The 26,787-nt window shown below is 43.2% G+C and overlaps 2 protein-coding genes across 5 annotated transcripts in view; both read right to left on the bottom strand.

The window, feature by feature from the left end:
• VGLL4 (vestigial like family member 4) overlaps positions 1-5,817 on the bottom strand; it is a 165,357-nt gene extending 159,540 nt beyond the window's left edge. The window contains exon 1 of the mRNA XM_045024836.1: positions 5,526-5,817. The gene's annotated coding sequence lies outside the window, so the exon portion shown is untranslated. The remainder of the gene's footprint in view (positions 1-5,525) is intronic.
• Positions 5,818-16,656: 10,839 nt separating this feature from the next.
• The window catches only part of TAMM41 (TAM41 mitochondrial translocator assembly and maintenance homolog), a 55,634-nt gene continuing 45,503 nt past the window's right edge, over positions 16,657-26,787 (bottom strand). For 2 of the 4 annotated variants that reach the window (XM_045025595.1, XM_045025592.1), the window contains exon 8: positions 16,657-19,766. In XM_045025595.1, coding sequence (XP_044881530.1) covers positions 19,690-19,766 — 77 coding nt within the window. In that variant the 3' untranslated portion in view covers positions 16,657-19,689. The remainder of the gene's footprint in view (positions 19,767-26,787) is intronic. The other 2 variants (XM_045025593.1, XM_045025594.1) reach the window with 2 other exon arrangements.

The following is a 26,787-nucleotide window of genomic DNA, read 5'->3' as shown; positions in this document are numbered from 1 at the left end:
AGGTAACTTTTTAAAAGGAAACTATTAAGAACTATGTTTGAAGTATAAGCCAACAAAAACAATGTAATTCAAAGTAAAGCTGAAATTCCATTCTTATAGTGTCCTATTTTTGCAAGATATTGCAGCTCACTTTCTGTAACATAATGCACTGATCTGACCCCTGCAATACATAGTCACAATAAGGTGAATTTAAAAACCCTTTCTTAGTAGGGAACTTTCAACTTTATCAGAAAGCAATCTACTTAGCCTTCCCATTTTTCCAAATGTATTTTATTTGCTATTTATCATGTTATGCATGTTTAAAGAAGAACGTCCTCCCACCTCAGGGCCCTGCTTTTCTTATTTGATCTTACAACACAGTCTGAAAGGTCTGATTACACTAAGAAAGTCACCAAACTCTACCAGCTCTCTATTAGCCATGCTTGAAACTATTTGGGCTCATCTACACTACCACTGAAACTGCTTTCAGGTCCACTTCAGGGGGACTCAATGCCATAGTGTAGGCATGCCCTGTAACAGCAGACTTGTTTTAGTTCAGTGCCATAGTGCAGATGCTTCTGCCACTGACTGAAGGGATTTTTCCACTAATGTAAGTAATCCACTGCTCCAAGCACTGACCCTAGCCATATCTACACTGGGGGTTAGGTTGGCTTAATCTATGCCCTCAGGGTGTGAATTCACACCCTCTGATTGATGTAGCTAGACTGATCTACATTTTAAGTATAGATCAGGGCTCAGTGCTGAGAACCACTGACATTATCTGGTCAATTTCCTTAGGTAGATGGATGTATAGTCTACTGAGTGCCTAACAGAATCAGATCCAGAATGCTGCATTTATGACCTCCAACATTTTCCATGCCAACAGACTGATCCCAAATGCAGGTTTGGGATTTCATTAATGGATTGATCAAAAAGAGAAGCTAGGATAAAAAACTTATTAACAACAAATTTCCTCAATAGCAGGCAAAAAGGAAAATATAGGCCAAGAAAATTTGTAGAGAAATGTTCTCATCAAATGTTATAGATTTTAAGACTAGAAGGACCACTATGGCCAGATTTGATAGATTCTAGGGCCAAAGAGGCCATTAATCTAACCTCCTGCATAATAAAGGCAGGCCATAGAATTTCAAACAGAGTTTCCTAGGTCTACAGTTTGCTCTACTGCACTGGTTCTCAAACTGGGGGTTGTGACCCGGTTATGCGGGGGGTCGTGAGCCCCGATCTCAGCGTGCAGCCGCAAGCCCCGACTCCTGCGCCAGGTTGTGAGCCCCGACCACGACACATGGCTGCGAGCCCCGACCCCAACAGGGACGCATGGCTGCGAGCTCTGACCCTGAGCTGCAAACCCCGACCTCTGCGCCAGGCTGTGAGCCCCGACCCCAACCCTGGCCAGGAGCGGGGCTGTGAGCTCCGGGCAGGCATGGGGCAGCGAGCCCTGACTCCGACCCCCCATGGGGCTGTAAGCCCCAGCCCCAACCCTGGCCAGGAGCGGGGCTGTGAGCTCCGGGCAGGCATGGGGCAGCGAGCCCTGACTCCGACCCCCCATGGGGCTGTAAGCCCCAGCCCCAACCCTGGCCAGGAGCGGGGCTGTGAGCTCCGGGCAGGCATGGGGCAGCGAGCCCTGACTCCGACCCCCCATGGGGCTGTAAGCCCCAGCCCCAACCCTGGCCAGGAGCGGGGCTGTGAGCTCCGGGCAGGCGTAGGGCAGCGAGCCCTGACTCCGACCCCCCATGGGGCTGTAAGCCCCAACCCCAACCCTGGCCAGGAGCAGGGCTGTGAGCTCCGGGCAGGCGTAGGGCAGCGAGCCCTGACTCCGACCCCCCATGGGGCTGTAAGCCCCAACCCCAACCCTGGCCAGGAGCGGGGCTGTGAGCTCCGGGCAGGCGTAGGGCAGCGAGCCCTGACTCCGACCCCCCATGGGGCTGTAAGCCCCAGCCCCAACCCTGGCCAGGAGCGGGGCTGTGAGCTCCGGGCAGGCGTAGGGCAGCGAGCCCTGACTCCGACCCCCCATGGGGCTGCGAGCCCAGACCCCAACCCTGGCCAGGAGCGGGGCTGTGAGCTCCGGGCAGGCGTAGGGCAGCGAGCCCTGACTCCGACACCCCATGGGGCTGCGAGCCCAGACCCCAACCCTGGCCAGGAGCGGGGCTGTGAGCTCCGGGCAGGCGTAGGGCAGCGAGCCCTGACTCCGACCCCCCATGGGGCTGTAAGCCCCAGCCCCAACCCTGGCCAGGAGCGGGGCTGTGAGCTCCGGGCAGGCGTAGGGCAGCGAGCCCCGAGTCCGACCCCCCATGGGGCTGCGAGCCCAGACCCCAACCCTGGCCAGGAGCGGGGCTGTGAGCTCCGGGCAGGCATGGTGCTGCGAGCCCCAAGTCCAACCCCCCATGGGGCTGCGAGCCCAGACCCCAACCCTGGCCAGGAGCGGGGCTGTGAGCTCCGGGCAGGCGTGAGGCAGCGAGCCCTGACTCCGACCCCCCATGGGGCTGTAAGCCCCAGCCCCAACCCTGGCCAGGAGCGGGGCTGTGAGCTCCGGGCAGGCGTAGGGCAGCGAGCCCTGACTCCGACCCCCCATGGGGCTGTAAGCCCCAGCCCCAACCCTGGCCAGGAGCGGGGCTGTGAGCTCCGGGCAGGCATGGTGCTGCGAGCCCCAAGTCCGACCCCCCATGGGGCTGCGAGCCCAGACCCCAACCCTGGCCAGGAGCGGGGCTGCGATCCCCGAGTCCAACCGCCCCAACCAGGAGAAGAGCTGTGAGCCCTGAGCTGGGGCATCGAGGATGCTGTGAGCCCCGACCTCTGTACTGGGGTTGTCAGGCGGAGCCCAGCCATGCGGAGGGTTATTACTTGCTTCAGGTCATTAATTGCTGTCAAGTATTAAAATAAAATTCTACTTAAATATAAGTGGAAAAGTTACTTTTAATTTGATAAAAATGTGTTTTAGTCTTAATTTAAAAGCAGTGAAGAAAGGTAAATTCATTTTAAGCAACAGAATTTAAATTTAGTATTTAACAGTGTTAAATATCAAAAATGTGTTTTTAATTTCTAAGGGGGAGGAGGGTCGCACTCAGAGGCTTGGTGTTTAAAAGGGGTCACCAATACAAAAAGTTAGAGAACCACTGCTCTACTGTGAGTGTGACTCTTTAATCTCACAGTGTGTCTCACTTTAAAGATAGAGGCAGACAGTTAAAGTGTGGGTGTACTCAGAAAAGTTACTTGATAAAACCATACAAAACAAGCTCCTTCTTACTCAATGATACCTGTTTACTTTAGTGGGATTAAAAAAAAAATCACTTTTTCACTGCTTCTTACTCCTGTCCACCTTCCAAAGCCAACACAGCTAAAGTAAGCTGGATTCTCTATCAATAGAAAAAAGTTACTAAATTCCAATCAGTTATACATGTGAAAGCTCACTGAAGGCAACAGTGTTCGCCCAGGTATCACTGAAATCATAGTCTGGCCAGCAGAACCTTATTACTTCCAATTATGCTTGAGGAGAATAAACTCAGTATGACACCAATCGCAGGCTGAGTTCACACAACTGGGAGATAGAGAAAAATCTCTATTATTAGAATATATTTTATATGGAGTCACTTGGATTTAAACAATTCAATATAGAACCACATTTTGCTGAAAAAATTTCAAGACTTGTCTGCAAGAGAAAGTTATACTGCTAAGTTTCATAGCAAAGTTTAAGTCAAGGTGTGAATTAAGCTGGCCAAATATAGCTATATCAATGCAACTTCCACGTGAACACTCTTATTCCAGAATAAAAGCATTGAAAATGATAGTTAGACAGGTACAGGTATATTGGTATAATTATATCAGTATAACTAGTGAAACTTTTGCATGTATATAAGCCTTCAGCCTGTGTCAACTCAAATATTAATTTAAAATGATGAGGCCCAACAGTTTGGCAAGTCAGAATTTGGATCTCCAAACACCTCTACATAGACTGGCAGAGTATGAGTGCATTGTAGAAATAGTACAATCATTCCAAGAGATGGACGTTGGAAGGGATATGAAAAAAAATCACTTTGCATCCCTTGAGAAACACTCCTGCCTGACTCAGGAGTGGCACTCATGTCCTGTGGAGGAAGTTCCATCCATTCCCTCTTCTGTAAGGAGGTGTCAGTCCTATGTGGAACTGAGGGCTAGTCTACACAGGCAATGTTCTTGTGTAGTCACAGCCACTTCCACGAGGGGCACGGCTCCCGGCACTGAAATTTGCTGCACTCGGGGTGTGGGTGTGTGTGTTTTCACATCCCTGAGCGAAAAAGTTGCAGCACTGTAACGTGCCAGTGTAGACATGCCCTGAGAGGATAAGGGACATCAGAGGAAAGCTGAGGGAATCACAGGAAACCCACCTTCTGAAACAGGGTGGGGAGTTTTCCTTCCCATCCTCACTAGGATTTAGTAACTAGGATTACTAATAGCATGACTGGTCCTAATAAATTCTGCAAAATGATCTGTTTAGAAGCGAGGCAGGTTTTCTTGGCATTCCTCCCTTAGAATCCAGCATTCCACCATGCTGCCAATTTCCTTGATGATGGAATCATCTGAAATCACTTTGTGTGAGAAACTAAACTTAGGTTTTCAATGCCAGATGGAATCAATGCATTCTCTTCCCATTACACCACAAGCATTACACAGTAGCACAAGAACGCCAACACAAGAACAGAGAAAGGAGGAGCATTCCCTTCCACACACGCTACATGGAGCTTGCCATGCTACAATCCTCAAGTGAGGTCCTTGGTACCAAGGGAGGGATGTGGCCAAGCTTCTCTGCATGTTGCATGACTGCCAGGGAGCCCAGGAGATATTCTGTGCTAGGAAATCCCCCACACCACAGCACATGCAGGAAGCTGAAAGCTTCCCCAGCTCACATTTCCTCAGGACTATACAGAGAAGGAGTCTGTGGGATGCAGGAGAGAGGTGGCTGCAGTCAGTGCCCGCAGTAATACAGCCAAACTAGGAGATGCTCCCTTGGCCCCCATGGCAAGGCAAAGACATGGGCACTACCCAAGCATTTGCATTGCACTCATCGCTGGAGTAGCTGAGGACTCCTGGGGCGTGGGCCAGGGAAGGGGTCACAAAAGACAACTAAGGGCCCAGGACAAAAGGGGGCACGTGGCAGAGTCTGGCGTGGGGCGCCAGGGACGCGGGGCAGGTGTAGCCCGGGGTGCGGGGAGCCATGGGGGTCTCAGGGCAGACGTCAGGAGTTGGGGGGCCGGAAGCAAAGGGCGGCAGGAAGGACAACCGGGGACACAGCCCAAGCCCCGAGCACCCCCGCTCCAGGTCCGAGGGCCCAGGGCTGCTCTAGTGCAGCCAGGGAGGAACCAGGGCACCAGCCGAACCGGCCTCCTCGAGCACCTGCACCCTCTGCACTTACCCCACTCGCCCCGGGACCCAGCCGGGCTCTGACCCTGCGGCGACAGACCGGGGGCCACGGGCCCTGGCCAACCCGCTCCCGGGCGCACCGCCCGCCGCTGCTGCAGCCTCCCTCTCCCCGCCCGGCCAAGCGGCTCACTCACCAGTGCGCACCCCGCGCGGCTGGGCGGGCGAGCGGGCGGCTGCTCCCCCCCACAGCGCCGCGGCGGGACACGCAGCGTGGCCGGGGCTCCAACAAGTGCCAGGCTCCGCGCGCTGCAGGGCTCCGGCTGCAGGAGTAGCAAAGGGCGGGGGTGTTTACTCCAGCGCCGAGACCCAAACACGGCGAGTCCGGGAAGGGAGCAGGCGCTGCAAGAACCCCGGCCCGGCCCGGCCTCCCCCAAAGCCACTAGCTGCGCCGAGAGCCAAGGGAAGAATCCTAGGCACGGCGGAATTCTCTTCCTAGCAGGTGGGGAGAGCCAGGCAGCCCCATTGGCTGGGCCAGCCCATGAGATCAGCATAGATTAGGATAATGAGACCCTGACATCACATCCTCAGCAGGTAGGGAAAACACACACACATACATACAGAGAGGGAAGGAAAGGGAAATCCCCCCATCCTCCAGGGAGGAGACAGGCTGGGAAATCCAAGCAGGGCTGAAGGTAGGAGGAGCCCTGGGCTGCTGCTTTACACACAAAAGCAGCCTTGCTATGTTTGGCGAGCTCCAACAGTTCACAGTACTGTTTTTAATGCAACGTGCTGTTGTGGGAGGAATTGTAGCAGGCTTTGAGTGGTGCAACTGCTGCAGTCTAGGATTCCGGGGGGGGGAGGGAGGGGGGGGGGGGAGGGGGAGGGGGAGGAAATCTCTGCTCTTTAAATGAAGCTGGTACTCGGGTGTTTCACAGGCAGAGGGAAGGAGGGATTTTACAAAGGATGTTAAAGACGGTATTAAGTATCAGAGGGGTAGCCCTGTTAGTCTATATCCACAAACACAAGGAGGAGTCCGGTGGCACCTTAAAGGCTAACAGATTTATTTGAGCATAAGCTTTCTTGGTTAAAAACCCCACTTCTTCAGATCCATGGAGTGAAAATTACAGAGCCTGTAATTTGTACATAATAAATAAATACATTCTGTAATTTTCACTCCATGCATCTGAAGAAGTGGGTTTTTACCCACGAAAGCTTATGCTCAGAATGTATTTTCATGTGCCCTTTTGTTAGGCAGCAGATCCTATGCACTAGGAAAGAAAGCTGAGATTTCATTGTCTTGTACTCTATGACAAACATTAGAAATATATTTTTCATCTAGCAAATGACCAACCAGAGAAAAAACAGAGCAGAGATTCCCTATTGATTAAAAGCAACATACCTTCATTCCAACTACTGTTGATAGCCTCAACTGTATGTGCACACTAAAATAACAAACAGGAAGTTTTCTAAAAGAAGAAAATTAAGACCCTAATTTAAATGTAGTAAAACCAAGCTTCTGTAAAAATGAAGGCCAGTAGAATTTATATACATAAAAAGACATAATAGTTTTAAAACAAACAGTTTGTAGTGTTTTAAACACAAACGTTGCAGCCTTAAAAGGGCTGAAAGTCAAACTGGCCTATTCATTATCCAAGCAGACAGAAAAGCAAAAAATACACAAAGTAACAACTATATTCATCACTGGCAAAAAAAACAAACAAACAAATAAACAAAAACTTACATTATTGTAAAGTTAAGGTTGCTTGGTAGTATGCCATCCCTTGTGGAATGTTGAATTGAGCAAAAATAACTTTTGGAAACCAGGAGATGCAGAGTTAAGGTTGCCATGCAACCTTAACTGGCAACCTTAACTCTGCCCTCTTTCAGCAATGCCCTAATACTCTCCATTAACACACACACACACACACACAAACACACACACTTTTACGCTGCCATCTCTACAGTTGCTAACATGTACAAGCTCGTCACCTCCTTTTACAACCCATTCACTCTCAGCCATAGGATTCCATCTAACACTATTAAAGGGCAAAAAGGAGAAAGAGAATATGAATGTGGCATTGATAGGTGCCACTGCCCCTGTTCTCCAGTCCCCTTTCTATTCACCCCCAAATTACACTTACCTCTGTCCCACTCCTCCTTGCCCCAAAGCCTCCCTTTCCTTAGCCCCCAGCCTTCCCCCCCTACCACCCATCCCCAAGTATCCTCCTCCCCTCACTGCAGCTCCAAACCCCTCTCCCTCTATAAACCCACCCCTCCTCTCCCAGGAAGCATTGACATGTCTAAATAATCCCATGCCCAAAGATTTTAGGAGTGTGGGGGGGAGGTCTGGGTTGGCTTGCACTGGCAGAGCTGTGGGGTGCATTGGCAGAGACTTGAGGTGCAGGAATTCAGGGTGCACTGACAGACCTGTGGAGTGCAGGGTGGCTGGCATGCAAGAGATGGGGTGCACAGACATAGCTAGAGATACCAGGCATCCCTCCCCTTCCCTACCGCCCATTCCATTTATCCACCTTCCTATAACTTCCTACCCTTTGCTGCAGCCCCAAATCCTTCTACCATCCCCCCACTCCTCCACCCCTTAATACCCTATCCCTTCCAGGAAGCATTTACATGTCTAATTACTCACAAATTGTAGCCATCTCCAGCCACTCAGTTCAAACTCCTTTTGTCTTAGGTTGGGTTGTTGTGATTAATCCTTAGATTAGGTTAATGGAAGGGTGAATTCACAGGTATCAAGGCATGATTCATCCCGGGCTTATCAACACGTACACACTGCGGCTGCGCCATTGTGGCACTACTATGCGCTGGGAGAGCTTCTCCCATTGGTGTAGTTAATCCACTTCAGTGAGAGACAGTAGCTATGACAACGGGATAAGCTCGCCTGTTGACATAGCGCTGTCTACACAGGGGTTAGGTTGGCATAACTACATCGCTCAGGAGGTTGGATTTTAACCTTCAGGATTTAGTGAGTCCCACATGCAACCTTGGCTAAAACTTGACAGATTGAGACCATTTTGACCCACATCACATAAAAAGAAACAGTGCAAAGTATAGGGCTTGAAACATCAGGTGCTTGTTGGATCCACAGCTATTGTGGGATATCTAATAGCAATTTCAAGAGTATTTACCATCTGAGCTTGGCCAGGTGATTGTAACCTTTTCTCTCAGCTCTGTAACTTGCCACAGTTCTTCCTCCATTTGCATCATGATACAGGGATTTCTACAAAATGCAGAAAACTGTGGCCCACTTCATAACTACCGTTTCATACAATGGGCAAGTTACACTAGCCTTCCAGGATCTGCACTGGCTTCCAATGGAGTTCTAGGTGAAATATAAGGGATTGGTTTGACCAGCTACCACTATTTATTATTAAACCCCAGTGTGAAACGTGTTTTTTATCTGCCGTGTTGTCACAGCCCACAGGTAGCGCTGAGGGCCCAATTCTGTAGTGCCTATTGTGGGAAAGCTCCCACTAATTTCAATAGGGTTACAGGATCAAACCTGACACCTGCTCCATGGCCATATAAGGAAATTAAATATCCCCCGCATCCCCCATCCCATTTGAATAAAGAATGCCCTAAGCTAACCTCTCCTCACACACAGACACAAGCAATACCACATTTTACTACTCTGGAGGCGGTTATGCTAATACACACACTCCCTGCAGCAGTGGAATACTTCAGTACAGGCTATGCTACAAGCCAGGCTTTGTTAAAGAAATTTGTTTTAAAAAATGATTTCAGTTCGTATGGGTGTGCAGCTGGCAGGTCTGGGGCACAACGCTGTTCTAAACCTTTTCAGTCAGATATACTTGTGCATAACAACAAAGAGCTGAATTTTTTCTTAAATGTTCATGTGGGAGGTAGGTTGCCAGCTGGCATTCATAGCCCTTACAAGAGAAATTTAGCAGAGTTCAGTGAGTTTCAGCTTCTCCTCTTATTGTGATTTTACAGTTTTGTTAATAATGACATTACAGGCCTTTTCCTTGGCAACAGACTGGAGCTTGTGAAATCAGCTTTCTCTGAACAGAAGCTCCTAATGTACTACTTGAAATTCTGCACAATCAGGCACAACACAACAATGATTAGTTTTTGCCACTGTAAGCAAGCCCTTTTCAAAGCTATCACAAAATATTGTCAGCATTAATAAAGTTTGCTGTTACATTGGAACATTTAATTTGTCAGTATAGTTTATACTCTGGATCTGGCTCTATCTATATCTTGCCTTAATATCATCATGGGTCATAGTTTACAATTGACACCAGCTTTGTAAAATTTACTTCAAGAAATTTCTTATCTAACCCAAATCACATAGCTCCATATGCAAATAATTTTTAAAACGATATTTTAGTGTCACTAAACTTTACATCTAAAGTTCTCATTTTGAAATCTAGATCCATTCGCATTACTATGCTATATCAAAAGCATGCCTAAACTCATGACACTGTAGCATATGTGGGAAGATTTAAGAACACACTTCCAAAATTTTAAAATATTGGGTTTTGTTGTTGTTGTCCCATGATGTGTCAAATTGTGGTAATTCCACACAGACAAGTTGATCAAACTGTAAATTGTTATTGTGATAAACGAAGGCGGGGGGGAGAGATGGGCACCCTTTTATGGACACCCAGCCAGCCAGTTAGCTATAAAGTCCCTCTTGGTGGCTGCTTGCTTTACCTGTAAAGGGTTAAAAAGTCCCCAAGTAAAGAAAAAGGAGTGGGCACCTGACCAAAAGAGGCAATGGGAAGGCTTACTTTACCTTTGTCTCTCTGTTGTTCTTTCTGGGCTGAAGAGATGGGGGCAGCTGAAACGCTGTGTAAAGTTTGGACCAGGTATGAAAATTCATTCTCCATACCTAGAATTCACTGGGAAATTTAATTTATATGGGGGCTTTACTCATAGGCTTACTGTGTGAAAGGGGTCACCAATACAAAAGTCTGAGACCCACTGGTCTACTCCATCCCTTAAGGAAGATTAAAAGAGACAGTGTACTTTAAGTTGGAGCAGGAACAAAACAGCAGCACTGTGTTCAAGAGAACTACCAAGTAACTTCAGAGTCCAATAGAAACAGGAATCACTCTAGTTTTGCTGCATCATAATGTTGGACTACAACTGGCTTATTTGTTTTGTTCTAGATTAGAGGCAAGTCCAGTCCTAAGTACTATGGGTATCAAAGGCTGTTGAAATACAAGACACTCACTGGTTTTCCCTTTTTGTTGAAGTACTGTAACGTTGTTTGGAATTGTAATATTAAACTGAAAACATTCTCTGCAGTTAAAACCTTGTTTCTTTGTAAAGTTTTATTTAAAATATGTTTATTAGAATTAACAAAGTGACCACTTTGTTATTTTAGAAGCTATCCTTCAAATAGAGACTTCAGTGTAAAACACAGGACAGTATAATGATATGTTATAAACGATATACAGACGTAATTTAAAAACAAAAGCCTTTTAAAAAAATTAGCCTTTGATGCAGTTAAATGTTCAGGACAGTCAGTCTTTGGATTACAAGAGTCTTATTTAACATGCACTTACCAACAAACACAAACCGTTGTGAAAATTTCTTCAAGCTCCATCCCTTTTCTGTTTCTATTATGCAATGCACAGCTTTCGTAACCAAAATTAAGCTCAAACTACAAATGCAATGAGTTAACTGTTTTTACCTTAATGTTCATACAGGAGAAAAGACAAGCCATCGTACAGTAATTAAGATCCAGGATCAAGCAAATCTGAACAGGTTGCCTTTTCTGGCCAGATACAAAATTACTGTAGCAATATTATAAAGTTAAGGATGTATAGGTTGCCTCATTGCAGGATGCGATGAAAATTCTGTATCACCAAAAAGCTATACTTGCTCATAAAATTTACTTTTTAAAAATTTTTCAACCACAATGCCTGTAAACCACTGAGCAAGTGTGCAACAAATACAGCCGGGATTTTCAAAGAAGACAAATGGAGCAAAGCATCCAAATATCATTCATCTTCAACAGGAGTTGGGCACCTAATTCCTTGACGCTCTTTTGAACATCGCCATCTTTATGGACAACTATCAATTCAGAGAAAGTCTTATTGTACATGAAGACAGAAGTGCCAATTAGGGGCCCCTCCAAGGTTTTTGCACTTGCTCAAAGTTCCATAAGCCACGGAGCCAGGAGTAATGGGGTGGGAAAGGGCATGTCCCAACTACTTTCAAGCCCTAGTCCTATACTAAATCAGTACAGCTGCTGCTGGTCTGGAGCACAGCTAAGCTCAGGCATTTTATCCAATCAAAACAAGGGGGTATTCTAATCTATTCAAGTTCTCATACTGCCCTCATCACCATATTATCAGTGTCTTCCAGAAGTGCTGTAAGTGACATGACTTGCATCTGTCACCTGTGTCCCCTTCTTCCTCCTTTCCCCCAGTTGCTAAAGCCAGCACATTTTGCAAGTGGATGTAAGAGCTATGTTATAATACTAGACGGAAGTTTCCACTTTTCCAAATGGCCCACTACAGGTAAAATATGAAGCAGGATTTTAAAAGACTCCTTTTTACTTGAAGAGGCATTCCCAAATAAAGCAGAAAAAGGGAAGTGACTATTTAGTATACATTATTTAAAGGTAACAAAAAGCAAAGCATAAGAAAACTAAAATAAGGGTGGTTAAGAATAAATGATAGATTGTGAGATCTCACAGTGGCCAGAACAGATACCTAAGCCCCAGACTGCTGAGGCAATGGAGAGCAAGAGACTAGCAAGATTTCAGCAAAAATAAAATAAATACATAAATAAATAAAAATCTGCTTGGAGTTCCAAACATCTGACTTTACCAAATATCACAAAAAACAGACTGTCTGTATAGTGTAGGACTGAAAACATACAGGAACAGTTCTGTTAGGCAAGGAGTGAGACATATAGCTGGTTCATTAGCTCTCCTTTCTTTATATCATAAAGCAGGATGTCCATGCATTCAGTAGCAGATCCAGGATTTTAGAGAGACTCCTATGGCATAATGGAAAAGCAATTGAAGCAAAATGAGCAGGACTGATGATGTTATTGCCTACAACTGCTATTAAAAGGACCACCTCTAGGAGCCATTTCCTACCCTGACTTAAAACTTATGGGAGTCCTTTAAAGTCAACAGGGTTGCATGGAGTGTAAATCAGGTCAGATTTTAGCCCTTCAGATATCAGGATTTGCCACTGCATGTACTTCGGAGGGGGTAGGGTTGTTTGTTTGTTTGAAGTGCCAGAAAATGGTGTAAAAGTCTGATTACAGACCAAGATTTGATCAGATGACTGGATTCTGAAGACACCGAGACATAAGATTCTGGACTAGGTTCCAAGGGTTACCTGCAATGTTCTTTTTTGTGAATACACTTATATCTGATCTCAAACTTTGTTTTCATTTATTACAGCTTAATCTAGTCTTAAATTTACTCAATTTAATGCACCTGAGTAAAAATCCACAAAAAACATAGGAGAAACAAGAGCAAGATGCTTACAGCCTGTTACCTGTAATCATGTCCAGTTAAAGGTTTTGTTACAGCCAATTTATAATTTCAAAATATGGTAAAATGAAATTTTATCAATTGCAAATCTTTGTGGCACAGCTGAAATAGTGAGTGTGGCAGACATTTTATGCCACTAGCTATACAAACCAAGCCACACTTTATTTCTTCCAGCAAAAGATAACATACAAAAGAATAAACCTTTCCACACTTGCAGAAAATAGGTCCAACTAAAAGGTGGTTCACATTGCCTTGAAAGGAAAGGTAATAATACTTTGCACTTTTTGAACATCTTACAACGGATCTCATAACTTCACAAACATTAACCCCACATTGATCACCAGAGCATGTTGGCAATTTAAAAATATCTAATAGGAAAAGGCATCCTCCCGAGAGTAGTAGTCCTTTGGTGCCTCCTGGCATGATAGTTATGAGAGAAGGAGGGGGAAGGGAAGGGATACTTCGATTTATTCACCCTCTACTCAAGTTGCAGGTAATGGAAAAGATTCATTTTCTATTGAAATGATGTAAAAGTACCAAGATAGATCCTCTACGATTTTCTCTGACAAGGCTATTTGCTCAAAAGCATCAATGCACATGCTGAAACTACAGGATATTATGGAAGGGCCATGGAAAGTTAATCTGCTTTTTAACTAATCCTGCAGCTACCTTACTCAACAGTCTTTAAGGTGCCACTGGACTCCTTGTTTTTGCGGATACAGAGTAACACGGCTACCCCCAATACCTTACTCAGTCTGTTAGTCAAATGCACTGACATGCAAAAGTCAACAGATAAAGTATGCCAAAGGAGAGAACTCCCCAGGCATAGGTGAGGACATTAAAAAGAGCCTGCACTTCAATTTCAACTTCGGATACTCTAAATATAGCATTAGATCGTTGAAGCTTCATATGGCTAAACACCTGGAGGAACTGGCAAATCTCAATTATGTCCTACTTATTGCTGCAACAAAAAGAGGACTTAAGCAGGGGGAAAACCACCCAGCTTTGATGGACTGGAGATATTAGTTAAGTGAGCATCCTCTCCGGAGCAGCTGGCCAATTTCATACATAATATGCTATATTACATAAAATGTAACCATCTGTAGTATGGTTGTCACTGCACAGCTAGGATCAGGGTACAGAAGTATTGTTTAGATGGTTGTTCATGAGACCAACTTTTTGTTGACAAAGAGGCCCATTCCTGAGATGGGTGTGTGCAGAGAGAAGTGGGGCTCTAACAGACATAGATGCTGCATCTGGATAGGGACTTCTCCACTCAACTTATCTTTGCTACTTTGCCAGCTCTGGTCTGAGAAATCTTGATTTAAAGTTCCCTTTATCTGTCCAGACAGAATAGAGTTTACTATAGTGTTTCTCAAATTGTGGTCTGCAGAGCTCTTGCCCGGTGTGAGGAGAGCTAGCTGGTCCCATCGTGCTGATTCACCTACGATAGTGTCTAGTAGCTTCTACCGGTGTCTTTCACTGAGAAGAAAGCATGGATGCCTGATAAAGCACCTGGAAATGAGGAGCCACCCGCCTAACTGCCTCAACTAGGCACACTGCTCATACAGGATGATGAGGTGGGGGAAACAAGATCTGGAGCTACCAGAGACCAGGGAAATGAATGTTTTGGGGAGAAGTGAATGAAATAGCTGGAAATTAAATCCAGGTGAGATGCAACCAAGCAGCAGGGAAACATGCAGGAGAATGGGAGGATGGCATGGTTTAGGCAGGAGAGAGAGCAATAAAACAAAGTACACAAATGAAAATTTGAAGTAGACGAAGTCACTAACATTGTAGAAGGGCAAATACACCTTATCACACTGAAGACAGTTACCAGTACATGTTCTCCTAAAACTAGCTTTCCACGCCATGATTGCTAGTTATTTTAGTGAATTACAGCTGTAAACTACAAGGTGTCATTTCTAACCCTTGCTGGGAACTTCAAAAGCAACAAAAATATCTGAAATACATAGAAAAATATAAGAAAAATTAAATGTTAAACTTTAACTGTACAAAAGAGAGGAGCTCAGAATGTGTGCTGCACTTGCCTATGATTCATTCATGGCTTTCTGCCAAAAAGCTAAATACATGCAAGACCAATGGCCTCAAGGGGAAAGGTAGGACACTTTTAAAAGCACAAAGATAAATGATTTACAGAGCAGAACCCATTGAAAGAAAAGCTTTCTGCCTACACCAACCAAAAGAGAAGTTTTTCAAGTCTCTCTTACAAGATTTACTACATAGACTGGAATATTTGTAATGTATCAACAGATGGAGTAAACTAGGCATGCTCAAACTGGGATTTTTAATCCTCTCCTTGGAGGATAAGGAATGGCCCATTCTGTTGTTGTGCACAAAGAAAGTTCACCACAAAGCCAAGCAAAGATATGCACTGCATACTTCAGTCATTTAAGACAAATAAAACCAACTCAAGTTACAGCCAAGCTCTACAATAAAGTAACACCTGTAATGTGAAAGAGACTGAGCCACTGGCAGGGGCATGCTTTTTAAAGCTTTGGAGGGTTTGGCTCTATACAAAACATCTGTTGAACATAAAAATGTTTACTTAGCTGTTGAGCACAGAGCAATACATCCCCCCCAGAGAACATTATTTATTAAACATATGCCCTTGCTCAGCTAAGTAGGCTCACAATGAAGACAGCTCTGCTCTATAGCAGGAACTGGGATCAAACCTCACTCTCACAGATTAGATCAAGTTATTTCTAAAGTTTTGAACCATTTTTCATGAATGGGCATCTCTCAAAACAGCAATCCCACATTAAAACATTATTAGATTCCTGGTTTGTTTAGAAACTGTAACTCTCCCCCCCCACCCCGCTCAATCTCATCTTTAATGCATTTCCTCACTCACTTTAAACATAGCCAATTGCTTATCCCAAGATCTTGTGTCAATGAGGACTCTGATGAAAAGAATATGTGAAATATGAGCATGTTACAATATAAAACATCCTAATGGGATTTTTTTAGTGAAGGGTCTATTCATACTTCCCTATTTGCCTTATTTAAAAAAAGAAAAAGAAAAAGAAACAACTGAAAGTAACCAAAGGATGGAAATTTAGTTAGAATCAAATCTTTGATGTCGTCATATTGAAACAAAGCCCTTACGTGAATAAGGATTGAGTTAAGCATATGCTTAAGAGCTTTGCTAGTAGTGCTCTCAGCCAAATATTAGCTCAATTGTCTCATAATATTTTAACTGGCTCAGCACCAGCGTATAGGAAATCTGAGACAGTCACTGAAGCAATGGGAGACAAAGCATTCAGGACTTTACAGATCAAAATCTGATATCGCTGACAAGGCACTGGACTGGGGATCTGGATTCAGATCTCAGCTCTTCAACAGTTTTTGTTTTTTTTTAATCTTGGACACGTCATTTAATCCTTCTTCACCTCACTGTGAATTAGATTAGATACTGATATTCCTTTTGCCCACCCTTTGTTTGGTCTGTTTAGAAAGTACGCTCTTCACATTTGTAAAACTTCCTTGTGTTTGTACAACGCCTAGCTCAGTGGAACCCTGATCTTTGCTGAGGCCTCTAAGTGTAACAGAATTATAAACCACCCTCAGGTAAGAAGAACTGGTACATCCCATATGAAATATGAAGAGAATACAACAAATAGGTTAATTTGTTGGAGCAGTTTTTTAGTTCTCTACTTGAATTACCTGGTAATATACATTCAGTTTGTAGATTCTTGTGACTGAGATTCTTTCAATCTTCACTCCCATGTTCAGTGAGAGGCACCTTATGAACCTAAATTATTTTTTCACACAAAACCACTATGGATATTTTCCTGATATAAAATATTTTTATTTTTTCAAAGTTTGATTACAAAAACAGAATACACATACACACAGGAAAATACAATTCTACGGAGAAATACATTCTTCTGAATGATTTATCATGGACTAAATCCTGCAGGCTGGTGCACTTCCTCCACTTTAATGGAATGCAGGATGGCTCATCAGCACACTGTCAAATTGGGACTTAACTTTCCAGTGGGGTGATTACACACTCATCTAGCCCTCCAACATCATACTTCAGGATATTTGAACAGCATAGGAAGTAGGCTTGCATTTGTCTTGCCATTATCTCCTATTCCTGCCTTTGCCATTCTGAATGGTGTCCAACATTCTTAAAAGAATTTGCTGCCGAATAAGCCTCATTCTTAAATCAGCAATTGATTTCAGAAAATTTGTACTCATTTTACTCCAAAAATACATAATTTGTGGGATTATTCAAGTATTTGTTCCATATCTATTTTTGGTTAAGATAAGTGATATTTTGTACACAAGACTAGCAGGCTATCAAGAAGAACCTTTATTTTTACCACCCCCCCTCACCCTCCAAAACATCCAACAAAAACCTGAGGAACTAACTAGTTATGTGTCCCAGCTCCACTGGGTTGTCTTTTGTTACATCTCAACCCCATCCTCCTTGTGTATGCCACTTACTTAGATTGTGAACTCTTCAGAGAGGGGACTTTGTCCTCTTACTACCCCTGAAGCACAATGCTATACCTAGGTATACAACTGTTTCCTAATCTGAATAACTTTTGTTGCAGAATATGCCACAGTTAAAAGTAGTGCCAATTATTTTCTATTTAAAGATGATGCAAGGATGACAGTACCTTTCGCCTGTTATGTGAGGATGATATTCTTTTTCTTTGTGCTTGGAGACTAACCTGTTTTCCCAGTTTCACTTTTCTCTTGCATTTCTGAATATCCTAGGCTTACTGATTCATGGTCTCTCTCCACAGGGTACAGAAGCAGCTGCAAACCAACTTTCTGAGCCTCTCTAACATATCTAATAGTATGAAGCAGAGACTTACTATTATAATTTTGGCAACTCATGGAAGGAATGGGTTTTCAGCCAATCTCTACTCTCCCCCCCCCCGAAACAATCAATATGGAAACATTGTATTCCTGGAAGTTTGGAAACCTAAAGCCTACCACTATCAAAAAGTACACACTCTACAGAAATGTTTATCCGGTTTCCTTGACCCTATTCCAAGATTTGTAACCAACTACTGTTGGGTGACAAAATGCTAGGAATATACATATAGGAAAGGCAGTTAATAGGAACAATGGCTTTGGGAGGATATTCACTGTATTACCAGTCTTATTCCAATAAAGCTTTCAATGGAACAATCTAGTTTTATTTACTGACTCTAGATTTAAAACTGAACCACTTTAAGCTCTTCAGAATTTTAAAATCATAGATTGTAACATCTGTTCAATGGTGATGAAAGCAGAACTGAATTAATGAGCCATGTTACAGTACGTTATTTCCTCAGCTTCCCACTCAAATTTCCAAGCTGCATGATATGCTTAAATTACTCCTTGGAACTAGGTAACAGCTGGTTTTACACCCTCAATTCCTTTTGTAATTTAAGATTTTCCTAAAACTTCCAATTAAAATGAAATCAAATGATAAATTTCAGAAATTAAGGTTATGCAACAAAAAGATATAGTCTGTGGGAAAGTTACTTTTAAATTCCTAACCTCTTTATATTATTGTTTTTCCCTTATTGCAACTGCTACTGGCTTTAAAACCAGATCAAATAGTGAGAAAAAGGATGCCCCTTGTCAAGACCCTTCATATGGAGAACACCTGTTAAGAAAAGCCATTTTTGGATAAGTAAGTAAAGCCACTTGATCCAAAGAGAAAAAGGTATTCTCAAACATTCCCATTATCTACAGCAGATACTCCTAATACACCATATCAAAGATTCTCTTTACATTAAAAGGTCAATGCCTCCAGTGACCGCATATTTAATTACTTATTGACAAGTAATAGGAATATGGTAGTTGAATCTTTTGTAAAGCTGATCTGATTAATTGGAGAATAGGTTCTATTCTTATGGCCAGTATTTTCACACACATTTTACAGTTTACATTAATCAATTAGTTTATACTGTAACTAACAACAATTTCCATGATTTTAACCAGGCTGATTTTAAAGTACTTTGTGAGTTGGTAGTGCAGAACACTTAAAATATATTGCATAACTTACACATTACTGGACCCAGAAGCTTAATGAAAATTGACCTTGTTTTGAAATATAACCTCCCTGCCACTACTTGGTTGTGAGTTATGTTGCTGTCAACTAAAAGGATTGCCAAGAATGGCTGACCTTTAAGATACCTTACCGGCTCGTAATTCTTCAGTTACCTACGCTCCCAGACATGGCACAGACAGTGAAATATATCCTCCAAAATGCTTCTCTCTCATTAAGTATTTTCTGGGTTGTGGGAGAGAAAAATGTATTCTTGATGGATCCCACTCTGCAGAAGGGTTACAGAGTAATATTGCACTCTTAAAATACATGTGTGCTCAAATGGATTTATGTAAAAAATAAAGCATTGTATGGGGAAAGTTTTAATATCTAGTTAAAACTCAACTGGACCCCACAATTCTATAAACTCCTCAGAAGAGGCTGGAGATGAGAACAGGACAAAGCTAGAGAAGAAAGTTTTCTTTTCCAAAATAGTCCAGATTCTATCAAACATACAGGACTTTTAGTTTTTTGCTTTCAGATGTGCAAACAAGCATTTCTGGCAAATGTATTTCAGAGTCGAATCTCTAATATATGCAGGAAAACCTTAAGTATACTTGGAAATGAATTCCCTCAGCCTTTAGCAAATTATCTGCACCCAATGAGATCCGCACCCCATGTCAGAAAGTAGTTGTATATACATAGAATAATTATTGCCACCTATCCACAGTTTACGTAGGTAGGTAAAGCAACAGGTACCAATTGCACAATATTTTCAGAGAAAAAGAGGTCTGTTTATTTACCTATACATAGTATGTACACAACTTGGACATCAGGAAGTCTTCCTCAGACATCCTTTTGTCATTTTATACATTTTCTTCATACTGTAAGTCACTGATTTCTTGAACCCTAAGGAAAAAAAAAAACAAGACAAATAGAACTTAGGAAGAGAAACTACTATTTAATTCTTGAGAAAGCCTTAAGCAAATCTCCAGATAAAGTATTTCCCTGGAAAGGTGACCAAAGGCTATTTGTATTGCAACAACAGATAGCTAATTTTTCATTTTCTTGACAGATTCATGATATAGTAGCTAATAGAGGCTGATGGCACGTGAGACAGACAAAATTGACAAATTCCGTGGATAGCAATAGCTAAGACTGACTTGCATCTGAAGAAGTGGGTATTCACCCACGAAAGCTCATGCTGCAAAACGTCTGTTAGTCTATAAGGTGCCACAGGATTCTTTGTTGCTTTTACAGATCCAGACTAACACGGCTACCCCTCTGATACTTAAGAATGATAATGCATGATTCAAGGCAGGGTAGGTACTGTTCACCTGGAAGTCTTCTGATGACAATAAGAGTCAAAATGAGTAAAGGACTGTGAAGTTATAATATTATATATGTATGCAAACATATCTGATTATGCCAGGGGACCAAGTTGCAGCCTGTTACTCCTAACACTTCTGAAGATACCTGCAGTGATAACTCAGGAGGCATTTGCATTGCATATCCCTGTTGAACAGCTTGTCAAGCATTGCCATGTCCCTTCTCTCCAACACCCACTGCATGAATTCTGCTGATTGGGAGAGCATGACGACATGGGCGTGGATGCCAAAAAGTTGATGGAGACCATAAGTAATGCAGCAGAACATGCTGGCCCAGCAAAGGCAGAGCCGAACACTAAAAGGACGGTCTGGGGAAGTCAGAGCAGGGAGATAAGGGGCCAGGGCCGTCACTAGCTGACAACTGTGAGGGGATCCTGAGTCCAACCAGCTAGGACTACCAGCTATTGGGGCAGAGGTCGAGAAGATGATTAGGACCTGAATGAAAAAATTATGCTTCTCCCAATAAAAAAAAAAAATCTTGAACTTTTCTCTTAAAACAGTCCTGCAATTGAAAGAGCCATGAACTGAAAGATGAAATTTGGCAAGGTAATAGTTCTCTGAGGAAAAGTGCCTCTGAGTATTGCGGTAAAAATTTGTTCTGATTTGAGCTTTTTGGAGTAGAATGCTGCATATCACTTCTTCATTACGTGTGTAAGGAAGGACATTGCACCTGCACGCATGGCTAGTTTTCATGAAGGTGTGCAAGGGCTGAGCCAGAAATCTAAAGTAGCCATTGCCTCAGTACTTGTGCACATTCTGGGTGTGAAGGGCTGAGGGTCTATTTCTGTGTACTTTGCAAGATGCACCTTTAGTTAATGAGTTCCTAAAGTTTGCAGAAAAGGGGTCCTCTCTTTTGGGCCCAATGTAAAAGGGACATGATGTTCTGCTGTGTTTAACCATACTGTACCAAATTATGAAATTTAAAACAAAGTATTGCTCATTTTTGGCAAGCCAGCAAAGCTTTGAGGTCCCGGAGAGTGAAGTTTTTTACGTACGTCTTACCTCCTCCCCCCAGTTTTTTATTTAAAAAAAATACAATAAATTCCCTACATTACGATCAGAACAGTGAAGTTACAGGGTTAAGCACTCAGAAGTCTGAAAATCAAGATTTTAAGGCTGCACAACTATAGTTATGCCTCCTTGAACGTATGCATCAAAAGGTAATCTAAACTATATACTACCTTTTCTACAAACTTATGTATGCATATTATCATGCAGAACTGTGCTAACCATATTTGCTAAACATACTTCAGTATAACAGAAGAGTGACAGCTTGCTGACACAGATAGGCAACTTAGATTCAGAGTTAAGGGTATCATCCACTGAATAGCATCTTTGGAAAGGTGAAAAGAAGATGATTTACATCTCATTCAATTATTAAAATATACCTTAAGTGGTAATCAATTTCATATAAAAGTATTTTAAATAATATTTTAAGTCAAAGAAATACTGGACAATTAATATAATGAAAGAAGTGCAAGTGTAGATACAAACAGTTACAAGTTATTACTTGAGTACTGAACACTGTAGAAAAAGTATGATAAATCGCAGAAACAATGGAATTGTGTCATTAAAAACTATAATAATGGACATGCAGGAAAAGGTTGAGTTAAGGAGGTGCATGCAATCTTAATTTTTGCATTTATTCACTTGAGTACCTAACTGTTCAACCCAAACATTAACAGAGAACTTTGTTTGGAATATGTATCATACGTATCATACACAATACTTTTCAAATTAAAATATAAATAGTTGCATGCATATAGACTCTAGAGTACTGCAGTCAAGAAAAATAATCTGTTATTTGCATTATGGTACCATCTAGGAGCTTCGGTCATGGATTAGGACTCTATTGTGCTAGGCACAGTAAAACAGAAAAAAAAGATAGTTCCTGTCCCAAATAATATTAAAATCGCCTAAAAAAAATATGACCCTGTTGACTACTGCCCAAGCTACTAGGGTACCCTACACCAAGAAAACACAAACCTGTAATACTGAAGTTGATGTATGTAAAAATTATGTTCTGCCATTCCAATGAAATCAATGTATTCTCACTATAACAGTATGGCAGGTGGAGTATCAGCAGTAAAGCAGTTGTTATATCCCTGCAGGGCTCCTTTGCTGTATTGGCACTGCAGTCAGAAAAGCCAGCCGGATCTATCTGCTTGCCAACCAGTACAGCCTCTTGCAGCTGTTGAACATTAAGAGATATTCTTCATATTCTCCCTCCAGTGAGTACTCTAATGAACCCCACCCACTTGAGCCTTGAGACTGGAATCTTATGTAATAAGATGCTTTACATATTTCCTATCCCAACCCATCATGTTACAAACAAAATGCAGGTTCTTGCATATAGCCAACCTCTTATAACAGCCCTCTGGGTGATGAGTCACATCTGTAGTAAAAGTTAATGGTCACAATTCTACCCTCGTTTCAGAATCTGTTTGAAGACATACTCGTGAGCACTTGGACAACAAGTGTCTTTCAGCTTTTAATATGAATCCAGGATTACTTGGTGGGTACCGTATATTCCGGCGTATAAGGCGACGGGGCGTATAAGACGACCCCCTAATTTTTTCATTAAAAAATTAGTTTTGCCATATACTTGCCGTATAAGACGACCCCCCCCTTCTGCGGGGGGAAGTCAGAGGGCTCTGGGCTGCCCGCCGCGGCGGGGAGCCCAGAGCCTTTTAAATCCTAGCTGCGGCGGGGAGTCAGAGGGCTCTACGCTGCCCGCCGCGGTGGACAGCCCAGAGACTTTTAAATCCCAGCCGCAGCTAGGATTTAAAAGGCTCTGGGCTCCCCGCCGCAGCGGGCAGCGCAGAGCCTTTTACACCCCAGCCACGGCTAGGATTTAAAAGGCTCTGGGCTCCCCGCCGCAGCGGGCAGCCCAGAGCCCTCTGACTCCCGGCCGCGGCTGGGGTGTAAAAGGCTCTGCGCTGCCCGCTGCGGCGGGGAGCCCAGAGCCTTTTAAATCCTAGCCGCGGCGGGAAGTCAGAGGGCTCTGCGCTGCCCGCTGCGGCGGACAGCGCAGAGCCTTTTAAATCCCAGCCGCGGTCGGGAGTTTATACCCGGCGTATAAGACGACCCCCGATTTTTGGGGGTTGTTTTTTAGCCCCAAAACCCGTCTTATACGCCGGAAAATACGGTAGGTCTCCCTCCTTCCCCCTTAAATTTTTCCACCAGATGATGCAGAAGACAGACTTAAAATAATGCACATGGACATACACAACTGCAAACGTTTTTGGGGATTGAGCCATAAGAGGTTGTAAGAGCTTCTGGTCATTAAGGATCCCGTATCAATTTTTTGTAAGAGTAAGGGGTTAGCCCAAATATTCTGGAATGTTGAAATTAAGCCACTTTCCCAAACTTCCCCTGTAGCTACAGTAGAGGGGGTATTCTTCACTTCCAGTCATGTACTCATGTTCAGGATTAACGTATGCACTATCACAGCGGCTCTAAACCTTTCCAGACTACTGTACCCCTTTCAGGAGTCTGATTTGTCTTGCGTATGCCCAAGTTTCACCTCACTTAAAAACTACTTGTATGTCTGATTTTGTAAGCAAGTACAAAAAAGTGTAACAGCAACTATTATTGAAAAAATGCTTACTTTCTATTACTTACATTTCAGTGCATACAGCAGTATAAGCAAGTCATTGTCTGTATGAAATTTTAGTTTGTACTGGCTTTGCTAGTGCTTTTTATATAGCCTGTTGTAAAACTAGGCAAATATCTAGATGAGTTGATGTACCTCGGGAAGACTTTTGTGTACCCCCCCCAGGGTACACACACCCCTGCAGGTTGAGAACCACGGCACTATTAAACAGCTGCATTTACAGTGAAGTGGAGCAGTGGTTAATATTTGCTGTTGTCTGGTTAACAGCCACTGCACCAAACAATGGATGTCAACATATAAAGGTTGCTTGCACGTAATTACAGCAAAGCCTCCATAAAACATGAGGCAAATTTAGTTTCCAATTCTCAACAAGCATCTCTTATTTAGGACAACACTCAAGCATGTGTGTGGACTTCAATGGAACTTCAGAAACAGAGATTATTTAGTTTGCAATATTTTACCTATTAACCCCCACCCAGTCCTTGAGATTGAAATAAAATGAAAAGCAGAAGCAGAAAAGTCCCTTGGTACATCTAACTGACATGTATTTGTCAACATTCAATAGAATGTATGTTTGTCTCACAGAAACCTCTCTCTGAATTCTTCATTGCCATCAATATAATGAAGTGTGATTTTATTTCAGATAAAGTTTCCAAACTCAAAAATATCAACATACAATTGCTCCTTAAGAGCAACTAAATATAAAACTTTCAAAGTTTTCAGTTCCACAAGACTATACAGACTCCAGCTAGGAGGAAAAATAAATCAAATGATGGTGCCATCTCTAATAGAAAACAGACCAGAAATCTCCCCACAGACTTCAGAAATTATACAGGCACATTTTCAAAACCTAAATAGGGCATTTAACAACAAACAAAAATATAGAGCTCAAGCTCAATTTGAAAACCACACTGGCCGAGATAGATGAAGGACAGTCCTGTTAGGTGGGTTGAAATTCTTTGTTATGACTGTGTACTCTGCCAAATAATGTTAGCAAACAAACAGTGTGCCAGCTAAGTAATGACCACCACCCTGGATATAAATTACTCTCACTTTAACAGTATGGTATAGATTAGCTTGTTAAAGGCTGGACTGTAGGTGTTTTAGGATCCACAGTTTCCTTTTTAAAGCAGCAAGACTATTACAAAAAGCAACAAGTATCCTTTACTAATTAAACATCATTTAGTGATTACCTGGAAGCTTCTGGAGTATTGATACATTATCTCCTTTTCTAAAGTCTGAACTACCAATCACTGGCTTTCAGCTAGCACGATGATAGGAAAAATTAACATCAATGTTACACAAATGTACTAGGGATGAGATTCCAGACATCAGGCCTTGCCAACATGGTTGCCAGGAATAGAAGGAAAATGGATGAAGAGCTTCAAACCACTGATTCAATGGCTGGCATTGCCACTCATCTATATGCTTGCCAGTATCACTTCAACAGGACTGTGTGAGAAAGAAGGGTGTAAGGGACAGTTGCATACATAAGTGAAGATTCATAACACTTTTTCACGTCTGTACTAGTTCAAAGTCTTCTTAGGAGAATTAGAGTTTAAAAAGAGATACCTTTGGTAAGGAAAAGAGTAACAAAATCAGTATCTTTAGGTGTAACTGAATTAAAATGAACTCAACTCTAAGGCCTGTCCCTAGAACAAATTTGTTGTACTGTACTATTAAAACAACTGCACCGCTATGGATTGTACCTCAATAAATAAGAATATGAACTGGTCGGAGCTAAAACAAACAGAAGTCACTACTCTTTAAATTAAGCAGTACAGATTAGACATTCTGAAGTGCATTGTAACGGGGCAGTAACCCTGCTCCTGCCCTGAAGGGCTTAAAACAGCCCTGGGAGAGGGCTGTCGTGGGAGAAAACCTGGCCTGATTGGGGAAGTAGCCACAGCTGGGCCACGCCCAAATCAGGCCTTAGTTAGCCCTTATAAGAGGGCAGTGGACCAGGAGCAGTCAGTCTCTCTCTGCTTTCAGAGAGAGAGAGAGACACACACACACACACACACACACACACACCTGGCTGCTGGGAAGCTCAGGGTACCTAGAGTGAGGCAGGGCTGGGGAGCTCCAGGCTGGCAACTCCCCAGGCTGCCGGGCCTTGTCCAAGGCCCCACAGAGGTACTGGGTTGCAGAGAAAGGCTGTAGGTCCAAAACCCCCTTGCCTGTGATGAGTGGCTTATACTGCAGTCTGCCCCAGGGACCAGAGGCTAGTTGGTGACTGGCAGTAGCGTACGACTGAGGTGAGGTGGGGATGGGGGTTCCCTGGGGACGGGAGACCCTGAGACTGAGGGGTGTACTGCCAGTGGGCAGCATCCCAGATAAAGGGGTAGCATCCCAGATAAAGGGGCACCGGAGTCCAAGGAGTGACATGGGGGGCCAAGCAGCAATGGGATACTGGCCTGCAGAGGGTGCTACAAGGGGGCTGGCAGGTGTAATTCTGGAAGAGACCAGCAGGAGGCGCAGCAGGGGTGAGTCCCACACACTTACATGCATGTATTAGTGACCGTCCACTAGCAGCAAATATCTAAAGTATTTATGAAACTTCAACCAAAATTGTTTCAAGATCTCCTTTAGAACATACTGCAAGCCTTCAGATTGATGGAACAATCACAAAGATTTCATGAGCCTCACACTTGGAGGAAAATATAAATCAGTAGTAATAAGCAAAATAATTCTATTAATATTTAATTTCTAAGCAAATGAAAAAACATTCTTTCCTGAACTCCAGGAGAGATCTAGCATGATACAAATGTAAACTAAATATTTATTACATCTACAAACTTATGCTAAAAGAAAATTAAGGTTGCGAAGTCAAGCACTCTGACATTATGAAATAACCCGTGGCAACCTTAATCTGGTCCCCTTGTTACCCTTTAATTCCATGCTCATGTATGACTTTTTCCCCTAT

This window comes from Mauremys mutica, chromosome 7, assembly GCF_020497125.1.
Source record: "Mauremys mutica isolate MM-2020 ecotype Southern chromosome 7, ASM2049712v1, whole genome shotgun sequence".
Taxonomy (NCBI): Eukaryota; Metazoa; Chordata; order Testudines; family Geoemydidae; genus Mauremys; species Mauremys mutica.
Note: the sequence above shows the minus strand (reverse complement) of the source record. Positions and strands in the feature narration are given on the sequence as shown.